Source organism: Miniopterus schreibersii, assembly GCF_964146895.1.
Source record: "Miniopterus schreibersii genome assembly, chromosome: 19".
Lineage (NCBI taxonomy): Eukaryota > Metazoa > Chordata > Mammalia > Chiroptera > Miniopteridae > Miniopterus > Miniopterus schreibersii.
This window is the reverse complement of record NC_138119.1, coordinates 2,742,388-2,760,048: the sequence shown is the minus strand read 5'-3', so window position 1 is coordinate 2,760,048 and position 17,661 is coordinate 2,742,388. Positions and strand designations below refer to the sequence as shown.

At 50.9% G+C, this 17,661-nt stretch overlaps 1 protein-coding gene across 4 annotated transcripts in view; it reads right to left on the bottom strand.

The window, feature by feature from the left end:
• S1PR1 (sphingosine-1-phosphate receptor 1) overlaps nt 1–17,661 on the bottom strand; it is a 128,812-nt gene that overhangs the window by 20,499 nt on the left and 90,652 nt on the right. For 3 of the 4 annotated variants that reach the window (XM_081121705.1, XM_081121706.1, XM_081121704.1), the window contains one exon: nt 14,593–17,205. The exons of the other annotated variant lie outside the window; for it this stretch is intronic. In XM_081121705.1, the coding sequence (XP_080977831.1) occupies nt 15,962–17,110 (1,149 nt within the window). In that variant the 5' untranslated portion in view covers nt 17,111–17,205 and the 3' untranslated portion in view covers nt 14,593–15,961. Of the gene's footprint in view, nt 1–14,592; nt 17,206–17,661 lie in introns of those variants that run through there. 4 annotated transcript variants of the gene reach the window in all.

Genomic DNA, 17,661 nt, shown 5'->3' with positions numbered 1-17,661 from the left:
CCTGGGCATGTGCCCTGGCCCGGAATCGATCCACGATCTCCTGGATCCTAGGTCGATGCTCAACTGCTGAGCCACGCTGGCCAGGCTCTGCCACTATTTTTTCTCTTTGAGGCTAAGAAGAGATTTCATTGCCCTTACAGGTAAGGCCTGTTGATTCCCAGATACAGGCAAGATGGTCAACATTTTCTCATGTTGTCAAGCATACGGTATTGGTGGTAAACAGACCAAAAAAAAGATGAAACTATAAAACATTTATTGATGTGGAAAAATATCCGTAATTTATGGTTCAGCAATAAATCTAGACTACTTTTTAAAATGTAGGTTAATAGGCAGATATGTATGGAAAGATATATATATTAATTTATTTTTATTTTTTTTAATGGCTGATATTAAATAAGTGCTTATTATGTGCCAGCTATAATGTTAGCTCTGTGCATTAAAGGTGATATTTTTATTTTTAAATTTTATTGGTAGTTATTCATTTTTCTATATGCATTACTTTTGTAAACATTATTTTAAAAGTTCATGTTGGAGCCATTGTCAGGTCCCTGGTGAGCCCTGTCATTTACATACGGATTTCATGGTCCCTCCTCTCCATTTGCAACCTGTGATTGGCTCAGACATAAGGTTTGGGAGTTCTTTCCTTTCTCCCACAATAGTCCGACTTTTCTTCACTCTTTGTGGCATCCACTGTGACTTTGGGGCTGAGTGCAGAAGGTCCCGTGGACGCTGAGTATGTCATGGGCTCCGTCAATTGCTAAAGACCAGTTTTGTGTGTTCAGCAGCATTAGCTCCATCTAATTCCTGTTCTCTTCTTGAGGAAGCTCTCTGACTTGAAAGGCCTGTACGTGGCTTCCCATTACTTCAGCATCTGTGGCTTTGACCTCAAAATCCCTGGGCACTGGGTGCCGGGCACAGCTCCCTCCTGAGACCAGCCGCCTGCTTGCAGCCTCTCAGAGAGGCGGCAGTAGGTGCCTCCTCCGCACCCTTGGCCGTCTCCTTCTCCCACCCGCCCAGCACCGCATCTCCCCTTGTGCAATGAGGAAGGAAAATCTGTGCAATGGGAAAGAAAACCCTGCCCTTTCTCTGTCATCGAGTTTGGCCACAAGGAGAGCGATGGTAAGAGTGTGGTCCGAGGAGCCGGCTGTGTGTGGGCATCACGTGTCCGCCTCATTGCGATCAGGAAAAGTTACCCTGGCAAGCAAATAACGGAGTTTCTCTTTTTCAACTCTGGTCTCTGTCTTCTACCAATTTACTTTCCTCTTATCGAGTCAGCCTGCCGCCTGAATTCTGAAGACCATGGGACTCAGTCAAGCCTGCTGACAATGATGGGCGTGTTGTTAAAATTGCTGGAAATCTTCGTTCTTGGTTCTCTCTCTTGACCTTGGAAATGGTCTGAATGTGGGCATCCCACGGTTCCTGTTAAATCTCCCCGTTTCCTGTGGAGGTCACATCTGAACGAGGCTGGTGACACATCCTTAAAGGTGACATTTTTAAGAGACAGAGGAGGTCAGCATCCGGGCCCGAAAGAGCCAGAGTCCCGGTTCCTGATGCTTCCCGACGCTGCTCTCTGACCACCCACGCTATTGGCCGGTCTCCCTAACAGTGTGCTATTTGGTCATATTTTCCAGGGAGTATTTTTCTGAATGAATGATGTTTATTTGACTTATAGGAAAAGAATACTCTTTTTATAAGTCTGAACTTCTCATTCTGGAAGCTACTCCTCCCTACTTAGGCCTTCCACGAAGACCCTAATTTGAATCAAAAAGGAAAAATTAAAATAAAACTACAAGAAAGCACACTCAGAGGCTAAACTGTTTTTCTTTCATTTCCCGGTCGTATCTGCCTGCAGCCCTGTTGGTTTCTGACCACTGCTTTCCCTGCGGGTATCTGGATCGGGTTACCCCTACCAGTCAATGAGGGTTTGTCAGCTGGTTAAGGACAGGGCTGGACCTGGTAAAGGAGGCCGAAGGGTAAAGCTAGGCCTTGGTCATGACTAGAAACCTGAGTCGCAATCCCTGGCCTGCTCCCAGTGGGTTGGTGACCACCTCTCTACGAGGATCACCACATTCACTCCATCTCTACCCCTGTCGACTCTGGCGGGATGACAGAGCGTCACTCCCAGAGAAAGTGAATCGGACTTTTGGGGACAGGACCACAGGCAGATGCCCCTCAAAAGACCCCTTCTCTGCTCAATTCTTGGTAGAATCTTCTAGTAAATAGTTTTGCAGTAAGGAGGTTCCTCAAAAAAATATAAATAGAACTATGATATGACTCAGCAATCCCACTTTTGAGTGTGTTTCTGAAGAAATCTAAAACACTAATTTGAAAATATATCTGCACCCCTATGTTCAGTGCAGCATTACCTACAATAGCCAAGCTATGGAAGCAGCCTAAGTGTCCTTCGATAGGCAAATGGATAAAGCTGGGGTACATATACAAGGAAATAGAGCTCAGCCATAAGAAGGAAGGAAATCTTACCATTTGCCACAACATGGAGGGACCTGGAGGGTATTAGGCTGAGTGAAAAAAGTCAGACAGAGAAAGACAAATACCACGTGATCTCACTTTTACGTGGAATCTAAAAAACAAAATAAATGAACAAACAAACTCATAAATACAGAGAACAAACTGACGGTTGCCAGGTTGGGGTGAGGGTTGGGGATTGGATGAAAAAGGCAAAGGGATTAAGAAATACAAAGTGGCAGTTACCGAACAGTCACAGGAGGTAAAGTACAGCCCGGGGAATATAGTCAGTCCTGTAATAACTATGTACGGTGGCAGGTGGGTACTGGACAGATTAGGGGTTCACTTTTTTTTTTTTTTAAATATATCTTTATTGATTTCAGAGAGAGGAAAGGAGAGGGAGAGAGAGAGAAACATCAATGATGAGAAAGTCATTGATCGAACCCACGACCTGGGCATGTGCCCTGACCGGGAATCGAACCCCGATCGCCTGGATCCTAGGTCAACGCTCAACCGCTGAGCCACGCCCGGCCGGGCAAGGGGTTCACTTCTTAAGTTATATAAATGTCTAACCATTACGCTGCACTCTTAATATATTGTATGTCAACTATAACTGAATTTTTTTTTTTTTTAAATTTAAGGAGTAAACAGTCTCAGCCAGACAAATGCACCCCCACCTGTTACCCCAGAACGGACACCGTGGCGGCTCTGCATGCCCAGGGTCACCTGGATGTGTTATCCACGGGACTCATGGGCTTGGTGACATGGACATGAACAGAACAAACGCGTAGATACAGAGGGGTATGTGATTCAGTGATATCTTTATACAAATAGTTTCTTAAAGTTTAGTCATTCATACTCGTTCCACACTGAACTCAGCCTCTACAAACACCTGTGCCATTGATAGCTGTGGTATCGCAACAGCTTCGCTGCAAGTGACATTTCCTGAAAGGTCACGGCAGCCTCGAGGGGTGGGCGGGGGAATAGCTCATCTCTCAAAAATAGCAGAGAACTTGAGGAACTAACCCTGGCCTGCTCCGGGCCTGGAGGATCTGCCCCCTCACTGAAAGGGGAAACTGGGACCTTCGCTCCGAGACGGGGCGGCTGCGGGAGCCCCGCATTTCCCTGGAGGACGCCCGGCCACGGAGACGGGCAGGAGGAGAGGGATGTCGGGGGCGAGGAGGGAGGCGCGCGAGGCTGTCGTTTCCATTCACCCCATCTTTCGGAAAACGCTCCTTCTCAGTCCCCTCCCCTCCCTGATGGCAGTCACTGAACCACAGTGAGTCATCCTCTGGATTCGATACTGAAGTCGACCCTGGTTCAAGAGGGTGCTGAGAACCGGCTCATAGCAAACGGCTCCATTCTTTAGGTAGAATCGACGGTCCCCCTCATTCCCAAAGGTGCACACACACACACATGCACACACCCCTTTTCCCCTAGAGTGAATTTCGATCGTTTTTTCCATTGAGCCACTATTATCTTTTTTTTTAAGGGAGGGAGGGAGGGAGAGAGGGAGGGAAAGAGAAACATCGATGTGAGAGACGTTCCCACTATTGGTTGCCACTATTATTTTTTAGCAAAACCTTGCAGAGTGAAAAACAGACCCACAGGGCTGCCCCTCGAAATGCCCCAGTGGCCCACGTGTGATTGGTGACGGAGTTGGCCGTCCGAGAACAGAGGCTGGAGGAAGCCAGCTTCCAAGGGCCCTCCTCCTGATGGCCAGGATTTCACAGACTAGGGACCCAGGACGCTTTATTTTCAGCGACGTAATGGCGAGCGAGGGTGCAGGAGACAAAGCCAGAGAAACAGGGGACATGTGAAGGAGAAAGGGGAGGGGTAAGGACGGTGGTAAAAGATGCTCTAGAAAATGGGAAATTAAACACGATTTTAAAAAGTAACAATAACCTTGGGGGAGGGGGGATGATTTGGCCTCCAAGAACAAAACAGGGAGAGCAAAAGAAGAACTGGTGGAATTAGCCCTGGAACCAAAATAGCGTGGAGACCTCCAGTGTCGGCAAACAGGGCCCCGAGCCCGCGAGGGCCTCTCCACTTCCTGACTTGCACCAAGATCAAAACAGCAAAATCGCAGTCATCAGACCTTTAGTCAGCACTCCTCGGGAGATTGCGTCAGATCAATCGTCCCGGAGCAGGAGCTCTTCCCTCTTCTCCCTTTGGTGCCATGGCTTTCGGACCAGTCATCCTGAGATAAGTTCTCATGTTCACTTCTCGGTGTGACGGTGGGACGATTTCAATTCACGCCAAACCTGCGCTCTGAACCTCTAAATGTTTATCCTTGGAGGATGGGCTCGGAGGCCGATGAGCTCTGGGTTCAAGTCTGATGACTGGTTCTGTAGCCTCAAACTCACTTTTTTTTTTTTTAAACTTCTCTGAGCCTTGGTTTCTTCCTGCCTACAGTGGAGACCCTACGGCTAAGTGAGAGAGAGGATATAAAAAGGCCTTTCTCACCTCCGCAGTGTGAGAGGGCTCAGGAGCCTCCAGCCAGCCGGCCCATTAAGGAATCAAAGCTCACTTGTATAGACGGACAGACAGGAGAGAAAGGTCTGGAAAGAGAGCTGGAGGAACGGGCTGTGTGTCTATATGCACCCGGGGAAAGGGGTGACGCCTGCCTGTGTGTGTGCCCGGCGTGGGAGCCCGAAGAAACCTGAGAGCGAGAAGGGGGTGGTGAAGAGGGTGAGGAAGGGAGACCCCACCGGGTAGAGAAGTGTGACTGCGCAGCGTGTGACCTGCCACCTCCACATCCAGGACAGTGAGCCAGCCACCCAGAACGGCCAGCACCTGGGCGCAGCAAGGGCACCTGGGCAGTGTGGGTACCGGGTGCCGCAGAGCCAGTGGACAGTGAGCTCCCTGCAGGCAACGGCCATGGCTCCGTAACAGGGGCAGATTTTTAAGTGCTTTTCCCTTTCTGCGTTCCTGAGCAGACATCCTCGCGCTAGTCTGCCTGGGTAACGATGTGCCCGGGAGAAAAGTCGGAATTTATTACAGAGGGAACAAGACCAAGTGTCATGTCCTGACGCTCTCTGCTGTAACTGGGCTCCCACTGCAGACGCGGCTCCCCGGGCACCGCGGTGCCACTGGGAAGGTCACACAGAGGTAGTGGCAGTCACGTGGGACTTAAGCAGAAAGGCTAATGGGACAGCTACCGGGAGAGAAAGAAACCGTAGGGAAGTAGAAGGAGCTGTGGGAAAGCAAAATGGCATCCCCAAAAAAGGAAAGAAAAAGAGAAAATTGAGCTGTAACCAGAACTTTACCCGGAACAGGCATTTTTAAACGTCAAAAGGACCACCGCGCTTTGTGTAATCAAAATAAACAACAAACCAGGCCGAAACGCACAGGTCCCTTCGTGGGCTTCTAGTGACATCACCAACCACACTGGGCTCCACCATCGGGTTAAATTACAGCCCGGGCTGTCCCCCCTGGTGGCGGTCAGCTCAGAGGCTGTCATCTGCGTCCACACAGGTCCCGCCCTAGGCTTTGATCTGCGGCTTCCCCTCCATCCCGCAGACATTCGCGAGGCCACGGAAACAAGATCACTGTAATTTCCCAAACCTGCATTCCATTTACCCCCGTAAAAGTTAGCCGGGGCCCATGGCCTCCGGGCTGGGTCTCAAAGACATGAAGCTGGAGGCACAGACGTGGAAATACGACCAGCAACTCAAATATTCCCCCGTCTGCGGGTCACTGCTCTTGATAACCGACTAGGTTCCCAAACAGAACAGAATGAGGAAAAGAAGTGACAAGGAGTTGGGAGGGAGCGAGTCACTCATCCCTGAGATGCGCTGCTTGGCTACCTTAAGTCCCTCAGGTCCCCTCTGACTCAGTGGGTCTGTAATTGTGAGTCTGGGAAGCCTCGGGTCTTTTCCTGGCCGCCCTGTAATGGAAAAGCGGAGCCCAGCTTCCCTGGTAGCCGGCCGCGGGGCTCGGGAGAAGTTCTTTAAGCCCATTAGCTGGGCTTCTTTGTCCTCGGGGACAGAGAGTGACGCACGGGCCACAGGCTTGCTGTGTAGGCTGGTGGGAAGTGGGGAAGTCAGGCTTGCTCAGCCCGGTCTCGAATTTTAGGAAGGGGGGTCGAAGGAGGGAGCCGGCGCTGGGCACGTGCCGAGGCCGGTGTAGGATGCGCTCGGGGGTTGGCACACCCTGTTGCGACACCGTACAAGGCGGCACCTCCTGGAAAGGTGGAGATGCCGCAGTCTCCACCGTGATCGCCATGCACCGGAGGTCGGGGGCTGAGAACGTCCTGTTCAGATACGAGGCCAACTCGGACCATCTGACGTGCCAGCCAAGAAGCCTTCCTGAGCGGCGGCCCCACGCCACCCAGGCTGTCACGGCCCGGGCCACCAGGAGGAGATGGCGCCGTGTGGGACTGACTTCCCGGCCAGGGTGGACCTCCAGGTGAGCAGCCTGACTCTGAGAGCCCGGTTATCCTGATCTGAATCAGGTGGCAAAATAACAGCCCTGAGGTCACGTACGGATACGATCATGTTACATTTGCTTCCAGATTCTTTTGGGATGAGTTACCAGCATTTAAAAATCAGGAGATTTCACATAGAAATTTGTATTTGTGGCTCCCTTTGGGACACCTAAGAACACGGGGCTCACCTCAGCTGGCAAGAGAGGGCTGGAGGAGATGAAGCCTTCTCTACTGAGATGGACACCAACAGGCGTCCCCCCTCATCTCTCACCCCATCTGGGATGTGAATCATCCCCTCGCCCAGCATACCCATGTTGTGGACACTACCTGCCACTGGTCACTTAGTAGTCGTCTCGGTTGTCAGATCGACTGTCGCAGTATCACAGGGCTTGTGTTCAAGTGACCCTTATTTTACTTAGTAATGGCCCCAAAGCCACTCATATAACTTTTATCACAGTAGATTGTTATAACTGTTCTGTCTCATTATTAGTAATTGTTGTAAATCTCTTACTGTGCCTAATTCATACATTAAACTTTATCATAGGTACATACGCATAGGAAAAAAACATAATATGTATACATGGTTCGGTACTAACTGCAGTTTCAGGCATCCGCTGGGGGGTCTTGGCACAGATTCCCCCGCAGATAAGGGGCTATTGCACCCTCGAGGTCATCACAGTCCCTGCCTGGCCCGCCTCACGGCCTGGTTCCTAGCACCATCTCTGAGTGAGACTACCTAAGTAGGCTAGAAAAACTTCTGAAGGCCTCTCAATTCCCAGGATGCAACTACTCAGATCTCAGTGGCCATGAAGACACCAAGTCATGAAGCTGAAGCTGATCTGATAGGACACCTGTCTTAGGGATGGAGGGACACTCACTGAGGGTCTTCAACACTCGGGCTGGAAACTGGGGCCAGGCCAGGGCACTGTCCTAATTGTGCAGCTGTTTTTCCAACTGTCCTGCTGCAACAATCTATAAGATGTCATTTTATAAGGTACTATATGAATTAGCCAGCAAGCCTATGAAGATGTTTTCACAATGTGAAGGGACATTTCGGCCTCCTTGAAGCCAGATTCAAAGAGGGCTTCAGTAAAGCAAATGCTTCCTAGACCCCACCGTTCTCATCAATAAAAACAAGCCTCGTTCCGTGGAAAAATACTATAAGTCACAGAGATCCCAACCCCAGCAAAGCTGAGCTGATACATGCTGATTTTCCCTGAGCCCGCGCTTGGCTCCTTTCAAAGGAATGACTCTTGTTTCTCTGCAGGACCATTTCTGGTACATGAAATAGTTAGTTCATCCCAACGAAGAGCCTACGCTTTGTTGTCCTTCTCAGGACCTTGGCAGGGCCTCTTCATTCCCCAAGTCAAGTGAAAAGCAGACTCTGCCCTGGGCTGCTGAAGGTTTCCAGTGAGAGCATGAAATGCAAATGTGTTCATCCTGGAGGCAATTCAAGAGGGAGCCACAAACCCCGGGGATGCCCAGCCAGTTCGGAAAGGGGGGGGGGGGTTGCAGACTCCATCCATGCCCCTCCCTGAAATCTCCAGAAAAGGGGTTGCAGCCTCCATCCATGCCCCTCCCTGAAATCTCCAGAAAAGGGGTTGCAGCCTCCATCCATGCCCCTCCCTGAAATCTCCAGAAAAGGCCTTTGGGAAGGGGCCACTGCACCGGCTGCTGGCAGGAGGTGCGGCCCCGGGAATCAGAGCTCATGTACGGATTTCCTCCAAATCACAGACAAGCTCACAGAGTGTGGGCTAAGGAATGTGCTCCTGGGCAGCACAGGGAAACGAGAGGGATCCCTGCTGTCTAAGACTTCTTTTGTGTGGAATACAAATCGCTCTTTCCCCTGCAGATGGATTTAATAAAAGTAGGGAGGGAGTCAAAGTGCTTTCAACAATAGGAGAATGTTCTGAGCCCTGGCCGGGTGGCTCAGCTGGTTGAGGGCCGTCCTGTGCACCAGGAGGTCACCGGTCTGATTCCTGGTCAGGGCACATACCCGGGTTGCAGGCTTCATCCCCAATGGGGGTCATGCAGGATGCAGCAGATCGATGTTCTTTTCTCACATCGATGTTTCTCTCTCTCTCTCTCTCCATTCCTCTCTCTCTAAAAGTCAATAAATCATTAAAAAAATAATAATTCAGCTGGGAAAAATGTTGACATAAAATATTCAGAAAAATTGCCCTGGCTGGGTAGGCGAGCTGGTTAGAGCATCACCCTGATATGTACGCCAAGGTTTCAGGGTTTGATCCCCAGTCAGGGTAGATGCAAGAGTCAACCAATGTAAGCACAAATAAGAGGAACAAAAAAATCCCTCTCTCCCTCCCCTTTCCATCTCTCTAAAAATCAATAAAAATTTAAAAATAAAATAAAATATTCAGAAATGTGAGGCAAAGGGCTTTATAGCTGGAATGGCCTAGGTCAACCTTTGCTATCCTAACTCACTTTGCGCATGCGAACGGGAATATGAAAATCTGTGTTTTTCTGAATGCTTCCTCGACCCGGAGCCAGATGAGGAAGAGAAACCACGAACTCTTTTGTGCAGGTGGTGCGTGCGGCTCGGCCGGGCAGAACAGCATGTGAGTGCTAACCACTATTTCTGGTGCCACGAAATAGCTGCAGGACTGTGGTGAAGGGAGGGGCTCCGGGCATAGGACATCTTTACCAGTGATTTAGCTCAAGCCTTCTATTTTAGAATGTAATTCTACCGCTTGTTTTTCCCTGACCTGTCTAGACGGGCACAAGCGAAACTCTGAAATTAGAAATAAAAATGCTTTTCTTTGTGCAAAAGAATGAAACCTCTGGTCCTCCCACCATTGTGAAAAAACAAAATTCAGTCGAGTGAATCTGAAGACCTAATTGCCTTCGCTGAGCGATTCATGAATCGGGGCGGCATCCCATGGAGCAGCTAAAAGCGTTCTCCCAGGGCCTGGACACCACGGACAGCTTTCAGGCAGAGAGAGGATGGGGTGAGGGCTGAGCGGGTGCCTTCAGGCAAGGAGCCTTAAGAGGAAGGCAGGGAGTCTTACCAGACAGGCTCTTGCACTAGGGTGGATCACAAAGCCCCAAACCCACTGGTTTGAAATTCCACCCCTGGGAGAGGCTGAAGTTGCCATGAGTTTAGGTCTTACATCTAGGTCGGGGAGCACGGGTTTTTAGCACAAGTGAGGCCATGTGGGGCTTGTGGTTCTCTCTTTCACACCTTTGAGGGGCAGATCAGGTCATGGTGAGTGGGCGTCTGACCTACTGGCATTCTCTCACACAAGAGGGCCGCCTTGGGTTCCGTGGGATCGGGGCGCGAGCCTGGGTGCAGGGTCCCTGGGCTGCTCCCGGTACCCCCGGAACACCAAAGACCCATTCAGGCTTCTCTCTCTGGTCTTCCAGATACTTCGTTGATTGTTGACCTTGAGATGAGTTTCCTGATAAAGACGCTGGTGATTGTTGACCTTGAGATGAGTCTGCTGATAAAGACGCTGATAATCAAGGATCTGTGTCACCCATCCTCCCGAGCTGTGCCTTGTTGTCTTCTTTCTCTTCCTGCAGGTTAAATGTGGCACCGCCTAAGACTTATTCAAAACAGGCTTCACTTGCCCGTTTTAACCCAGGTGGCCCCACCCGACAGAGGTCACAGCAGGGCTCTAGGAAGCAAGGCCCAGGCTTGGGTGAGACAGAAACTAAAAATACTGTTGAATGCTCTGATTCTGACTCCACACGGCACCTAGAACCACCTGAAGAGCTGAATACAAATCCCGATATCGACATCAAGAACTCTCCTTCCAAATCTAAATGTTCACTCCCCATTATTTACCTTAAAGTTACCCAGAGATATTGGTTAAATCAAAGCCAAAGATGAGATGCTCCCAAGGTTGGTCATACTTGGTAAATGAAATCATTTCATGCTGCTTAGAAACTCAGTATATTAGAGGATGTATATCTCAGAGGGAAGACTCATGGGAACACCTGGTTTCTTCACATCAGTGTGGAGGTAAAGGGCTCCTCGGGAAAGCGACCTGCAGGGTGATCTGATCATAAAGCCCTAACTGGCTGGACCATGGAGGCCAGTCACACCCCGGGACTATTCGTTTTTTTAGTGAAAGGTTTCTCTTAGCCTCACACAAGCCCTGTGCATTGTTCATGGGGAACTCGCCTTTGAAAGAGAGCCCATAATCTCATTAACTACCTGGTGTCCAGTCTGGGCCCCGCTTTCTCCCACCGTCAGGCAATCTTCCTTCACGTTCCCTCCTTGATATCAGAGGCGTAAAAGAAGCTGCTAAACTTAATCTCCAGAAGCGCTTCAGATCTTGCTTCCTCTCAAGTGAACTCATAGAAGTTATTTCCAGGCCTGGATGTTCTTACATCAACATCGGGCTCCCTGGCCCCAAAGAGAAGGAACCCCCGGCGCGCCCGAGCTGGAGGGATGCGGAAAGCCTGAGAGTCTGGGAAGACAGGACCTTGTCCGTCCTTGGCCCAGGATCCACAGCACACAGCCCAGGGCGAGCGTTCCTGCAGCCTGGATGGATGGACAGATGCCTGGGTCCACCCGCCAGGAGGGGTGGGAGCAGGAAGCAGGAGCCAACCCCGAGGCTCATTCCTTCTGTCCTGGTATCAACAAAGAGCAGAACCATGGAGCAATAATGGGATCAGAGCTCTAGGGAAGGAGATAAGCGACTGCTTTTCCCGTGCCAGCCCTGGTGCACACTGCCCTTTCTTCCCGGTTCTGGCCGGCCCCAGACCTGAGGCGTCTCCGCACAGGGACTCCCAGAGCTGCCTGGAGGAAGGAATCCACAGACTGGGCCGAGCAGGGGCAAAGGAGCCATCAAGTCCCAAAAGCTTGTGAAATCCTAGAGAGCAGGAGCCTGCTTTCCATTCTTGTCTCTGCCCATTACGTCTAACAAGGCAGCGCTTGCCCCCAGGACGGCTGTTGTTATCTGACCGAATGCCTTTCATACATTTGCTCGCGTGTTAAGACGTGGTTGGCACCCTCCCGTCTGCAGGCCACCGGTACGAACATGTCAGAACCCTTGCCAGTGCGTAAAGTCCACTCTTCATAGGGTTACTTACAGTGCAACAGAGTCCTAAGACTGAACTCTCAGTGTCGATGAGCTTGTATTGTGAGTTTCACGACAACCCGAGAGGCTTCCAAGACACAGAAATTCTTCAGACGCACGAATACCTACACTGAGCCGAACTCTCACCCTATAGACACAAAGGGAGGGTTGCCGGGTCACAAGGACTCAGCACTGGTCCAGGACTGTGAAAAGGCTGGAATAAATGCAGGTTAATCCTCGCTCAGTGCTGTATCCTTCCTATCTCTCCTAGCTCCTTCGACCAGTGGTTCAAAACCCCTTTTCACTGTCGACAATCGAAAGGCTTTTAGCAATTCAGGTAGACGTCGCTTGCTTGGGTTTTCTGAAAGATGGCTCTGGTCCAGGTAGTAAGCGTGGCAGTGAGGGCCATGGTGTATGCAGACAAACATTTTGGGTCCCTGTCCTTGGATCATGTGAAGCACACGTCAAAAGAGCAGGAGGGTAGGCGGGGGGGGGAGGGATGCAGTTTATTATGATTTCTCATCATTGAGAACTTAAGGTGTCCACAGGGTAAGAATAAAAGATCCTGTAAAGGTTTACTTTGGATACTTGGGATTCCTTCCTCAAGATGTTTAAAAGTTATTTAGAAAAAAAATATATAGTTCTGGCCAAGTAGCTCAGTTGGTTAGAGCATCATCCAGATGCGCCAAGGTTGTGGGCTTGATCCCTGGTCAGGGCCCAGCTACAATCTTTATAAGACTCTTTATATTGGGGGCGAGGGAAATAGATATGCTATAAATCACAACCAAACACTGATATTACTAAAATAGAGCCCGGTATCTAATGAAATAGATGCAAAACTCCCATCACTATAAAATCTGAATTCCTAATAATACTGGGTCCACTTTTATTAAATAAACCTTTCTACTTACAATGAGACTAGAGAACAAGAAGGTTTTTCTTTCAACATTCTGTAAAGCTGTGACCACACTCGATGCTGTTGGGAATGCCGTCTTATTTGATGTCATTTTTTAACTCTGCTAAGTATTTATGAGGTGGTGGTCCTTTTTCGCAAGAATATGCCAAGTATTGCTCAGGCTGTCTGACCTACTCCTCTTGAAAAATTCTACATGGTTTAATCAAAACTTGGTGGATTTTTATTTTATATAAACATAGTTACTGAGGTTTAGTTAGTTTTCTCCACCCTCAATTTTCAGGATCTACTGAATTAAAACCAGATATTCACGTTGGGATACAACCAAGGGTTCCTTCCTGGCAGCCATTGTTTCTTGACCAGAACGAGGGATCCCGCCACACATGTGCCCAGGAAAACCACAGCCCATGACTGTCCACCTTTCTCGGAATGCGACGCACTGTCTGGGGTCTCCAGGAAGAAAGCACCTCTCATGGCTGGACAAGTGCTCCCAGGTGGGCCGGTGAGGCTGCCCTCCCAGTCGCTGGCCCCCTATCCCCGGCCGAGGCCGGCCGGCCGCCCCATCTCCCCCAGGTGCTGTGAGTCACACTGTGCTTAGAAAGAGGTCCTGGAGTGGGACCACTTTACCGCCCACTGAAACACAAAATGGGTTTGCTTTCCCATTATCTGGGTCCTGTAATGAGAGCTCTAGGAAGTGAGTGCACCATGAACTCATTCCTTCCGCCTCAGCAGACAGATGGACAGACCTCGCAGTCTGCTGCCAGTCTTTTGTCTTCGGAGCATTTTTGGCATTTCCTTCAGGAAACTGGAGGTTGTGACCCAAGGCTTCCTTAGTGAACACACTCCTGTTTCCCACAGTTAACCTTACCCAGAAATGACATCTACACTAGGAGGTGAGGTTTATCTTCATAGTCCAACTGTGTCCTGTGCCTGCTCAGTGACACTTGAGAGCACACACTCCGAAAGTAACAATAGCTCTGGAGAGCCCAAACCCACCAAAACACTCCCACTGAACCCCCCGTGAAAACTGACAATGAAAGGAGAACGAACTAGGACAGGAATTGTTTTCCTTGTAAACTACCCTTGCTCTCATTTTATAGTTGGAGAAATTAAGAACTGGGGATGTTAGAGCTTTCAGATACCATGAATTGAAAGTTTTCACACACAAAGTGTCTACAAGCTACAACTCGCTCCTTCAACGTTGCTCGGAGGGAAGACTGGGAGAAACCAAGCCAGTGTCCTGAAAAATTAAGTGATTTAATATTATCTCCCATATCCACATCCCCAGGACCACAGCACACTGGTAGAAAGCCAAGCTTTGGTGGATGGGTTTGAACTGACCACTGAGCTTCATAATTTAAATTAGATTTATGACCACACTGTTCTGTGTTACTTCTTTAAAAACACCTTTCAGGACAGAATTGCTGGACTTGCTTTAGGTTGGCGTGGATGTGATTTAGAAAACAATTATACTTCCTCGCCATGTGGCATTTAGAGGTCGGTGGTTTTTCATCTTGTTCTTTACTACTCTTTGGTGTCAGAATATTGAAGTTTCTCTTCATGAAAAAGGCAGAGTGGTTTCTAAACAAAACCACATTTTTTTTTTATAGCCTAGTTTGTTAAGGTAAAACTCCTTAAAACAGTAACAGACACTTGCCCTTAACCTTGATTCTAAAGAACCAAACAAAGTCAAACAGAAGATCTTAATAATTATTTTTAAAATGCTCTTCACAAAGGAATCTTTAAAAAAATCAGTTTATTAATGTTTAAAAGTTGATAAAGCTATGTGCAAAATGATCCACAAAAGTCAGAAACCTATTAAATACTTTTTTTTTTTAAAGACATTTCTTGGTTTAATTGCACTGAAAACCATACTAAAGGGACAGCGATACACTTTATTCTTTGTAACATTTACACCCGCGTCCAATGGACTCGTTAAAGAACAGCTATACTGGAAACTTCCGGGTTCCCTACCGGTTAAAGTAATGCTTTAGGGGCACAAGAGGGTGACACTTCCTTAAGAAATACACATTCAATGGTGTTAACACAGGTTAGGAAAACCCAATAAAATGCTGAAACAAATACATTCAAAAATCATGAAGAGTACTTTTAACACAACAAAAGACAACCATCCCATTGGTTGAAATGACTCCTACAACCTCTAATAAACAGGAACAAAAGTGCCAAAGACAGAAGTTGTATTCGTTAGACAAATTTGTTAGGAAACCCCTCTAGGTTTACAGACTTCTCCCCCACACCCCTCCCCCACCAGAGGGTTTCCACCTCGTTTGGGGCCTTTGTTCCTCTTGGGACTCTAAGGATCCTGGCTGATACTGTTTCGATAAGCTGGGCTTCCCTAGCAGATTTCAGCCACAATGGCAGGATACTGTAACACATTCCATTGTAAAGACGTAAAAAAAAAAATCAAAGTGACTACAACCAAATTCCAAAACACGGATCCAGCTTGCGTGGAAACTTTGGCCTCAGCAAATGAAACTGCCTTCCATGTCCAAAGCATCTCCATCTCCTCCGTCTGCCTCCTGGACACAGCCTTTCAGCTACCGAGGATGGAGAAACGGGCATCCACCCCCGGCTCTGACCAAGGCCGGGTGGTTAGAAAACCAAGTCGAAGTCGGAGGATGTTGAGGAGGGAGGGGTGTGAAGGGGAGGGGAGGGCGGAGTCTGGAGCATCCCCGGAGAAGCAGAAGCCACCCGCACCAGGGTGGAAAGTAGAGTGAAAGAAGCATCTTTTCTTCAAAGCTCCAGACGGAGACACTTTCAAAAGGGGACGCTGGTCTCCGAGGAGGGGCCAAATGAGCCCTCAGGAGCTTGACAATGCTAACCTTTGGCTCAGTGCAAATCAAAGCTCCAGGGGGAGGAAACAGACGCCAGGCCCCACGGACCTGCTCTCCACCCTTCCCGGCGCATTGTTCACAGGACGGGCTGCACCCACCGACCGCCGGCGGCGCAGGCCCCCTGCCCGCCCCGCCCTCCCTCCGGCTCCGCAGCTCCTCCCGGGCAGCGGTCCAGGCACCGAGGCTGTTTTTCCAAACACTGGGTGGTGGGTGACGGCGCAAGGGCACCCCCCAGGGGTGGCGGCCTCCAGTTTTAGGAAGAAGAGTTGACGTTCCCAGAGGACATTATGGTTTCGGGGTTGTCCGCATCGTCCTTCTGCGGGTGAGAGGAGTTGTCCGACTTGCTGCGGCTGAACTCCACGCCCGCGACGATGGGGCGCTTGAACTTGCCGGCGGCGCCCGCGCTGGGGCACCGGCAGCAGGACAGGATCCGGAGGAAGGCCCGGCGCATCTCCTTGTTGGTCAGCGTGTAGATGACCGGGTTGGTGGCGGAGTTGAGCACCGCCAGCACCAGGAAGTACTCGGCCTTGAAGAGGATGTCGCAGGTCTTCACCCTGCAGCCCACGTCCAGCAGCAGCAGGATGAAGAGCGGCGCCCAGCAGGCGATGAACACGCTCAGCACGATGATCACCGTCTTGAGCAGCGCCAGCGACTTCTCGGAGCTGCGGCTGGCCTTGGACATGTTCTTGCGGAAGGTCAGGCGGCGGCTGCGCGTCCTGACCAGGGCGTAGATCCTGCAGTAGAGGATGACGATGGACAGCAGCAGCACGGTGAAGACCGTGGTGCAGAAGAGCACATAGTGCTTGTGGTACAGCGGCAGCACGGTGGAGCAGCTGGGCAGCGCGCGCAGGCAGTTCCAGCCCATGACCGGCAGCCCGCCCAGCACCAGCGAGATGACCCAGCAGGCGCTGATGAGCAGGAAGGAGCGCGCGCTGCTGCGCTCGTGGTGCAGCTTCATCTTCAGCATGGTGATGTAGCGCTCGATGGCGATGGCCAGCAGGCTGAACACGGACGCCGACAGCGCCACGAACATGCTGCCCTCCCGCAGGAACCACTGCGCGGGGGTCAGCCGGTAGGTGTTGGCGCCCGAGAAGAGCAGGTTGATGGCGTAGGCCACGCCCGCCAGCAGGTCCGAGAGCGCCAGGTTGCCGATGAAGTAGTACATGGGCCGGTGGAACTTCTTGGTCTTCCAGATGGTCAGCAGGACGAAGACGTTCTCCAGGATGATGAAGCAGCAGATGAGGATGAACACGGCCGAGGTCACGCGCAGGCCGCCGCCCGCGTCCGCGCCCAGGTTCAGCTTCCCCGTGTAGTTGTAATGCCGCACGATGACGTCGTAGTTCACGTAGTCGGAGACCGCGCCGCGCGGGGCGCGGGCCGGCGGGGCGCCCGTGGGCCGCATGGCGCGGGGGTCGGCGGCGCTCCCGGCGGGCGCTAGGGGGCGAGGCGGACTTTCCCGTCCGGGCGCTCCCGCGAGTCGGGCTGCAGGGCGCGCGCCTTAAAGGAGGCAGAGAGAGCGTCAGGTCGGCCCACCCGCTAGGGCGCCGCTCCGGGCGTCGCGCGAGTTTAGGGAAACTTGGGAACAGCGCAGGGACGGGGGTTTTTAAAATATCAAACTCTCATCTCTTGCAAAATATTTTTAAAAGGGGGAAGAAAGAGAGGGAGAAAGAACAAAACAACTGCCCCAGCTGAAGACCCCAGCTCAAGGGGAAAGCCCTCCCGTGGTCCCGTCCCCCGAATGGAAGTGGGCACGGTGGAGACTCCAGCCCCGGAGCCCCACTCCCTCCTCCCGCCCCGCCCGCCTCCCCGGGCGGCATCTCAGGGCTCGGGGGCCTCAGCAGCTCTCCAGCTCCAAGCACCAAAGTGAGGGTGCAGGGGCACAGCTCTGCACCACCGCCCCCCCACCCCCACCCCCAGCGAAGAGACCAGAGCCACCTCCTCGCTGCCGCGCAA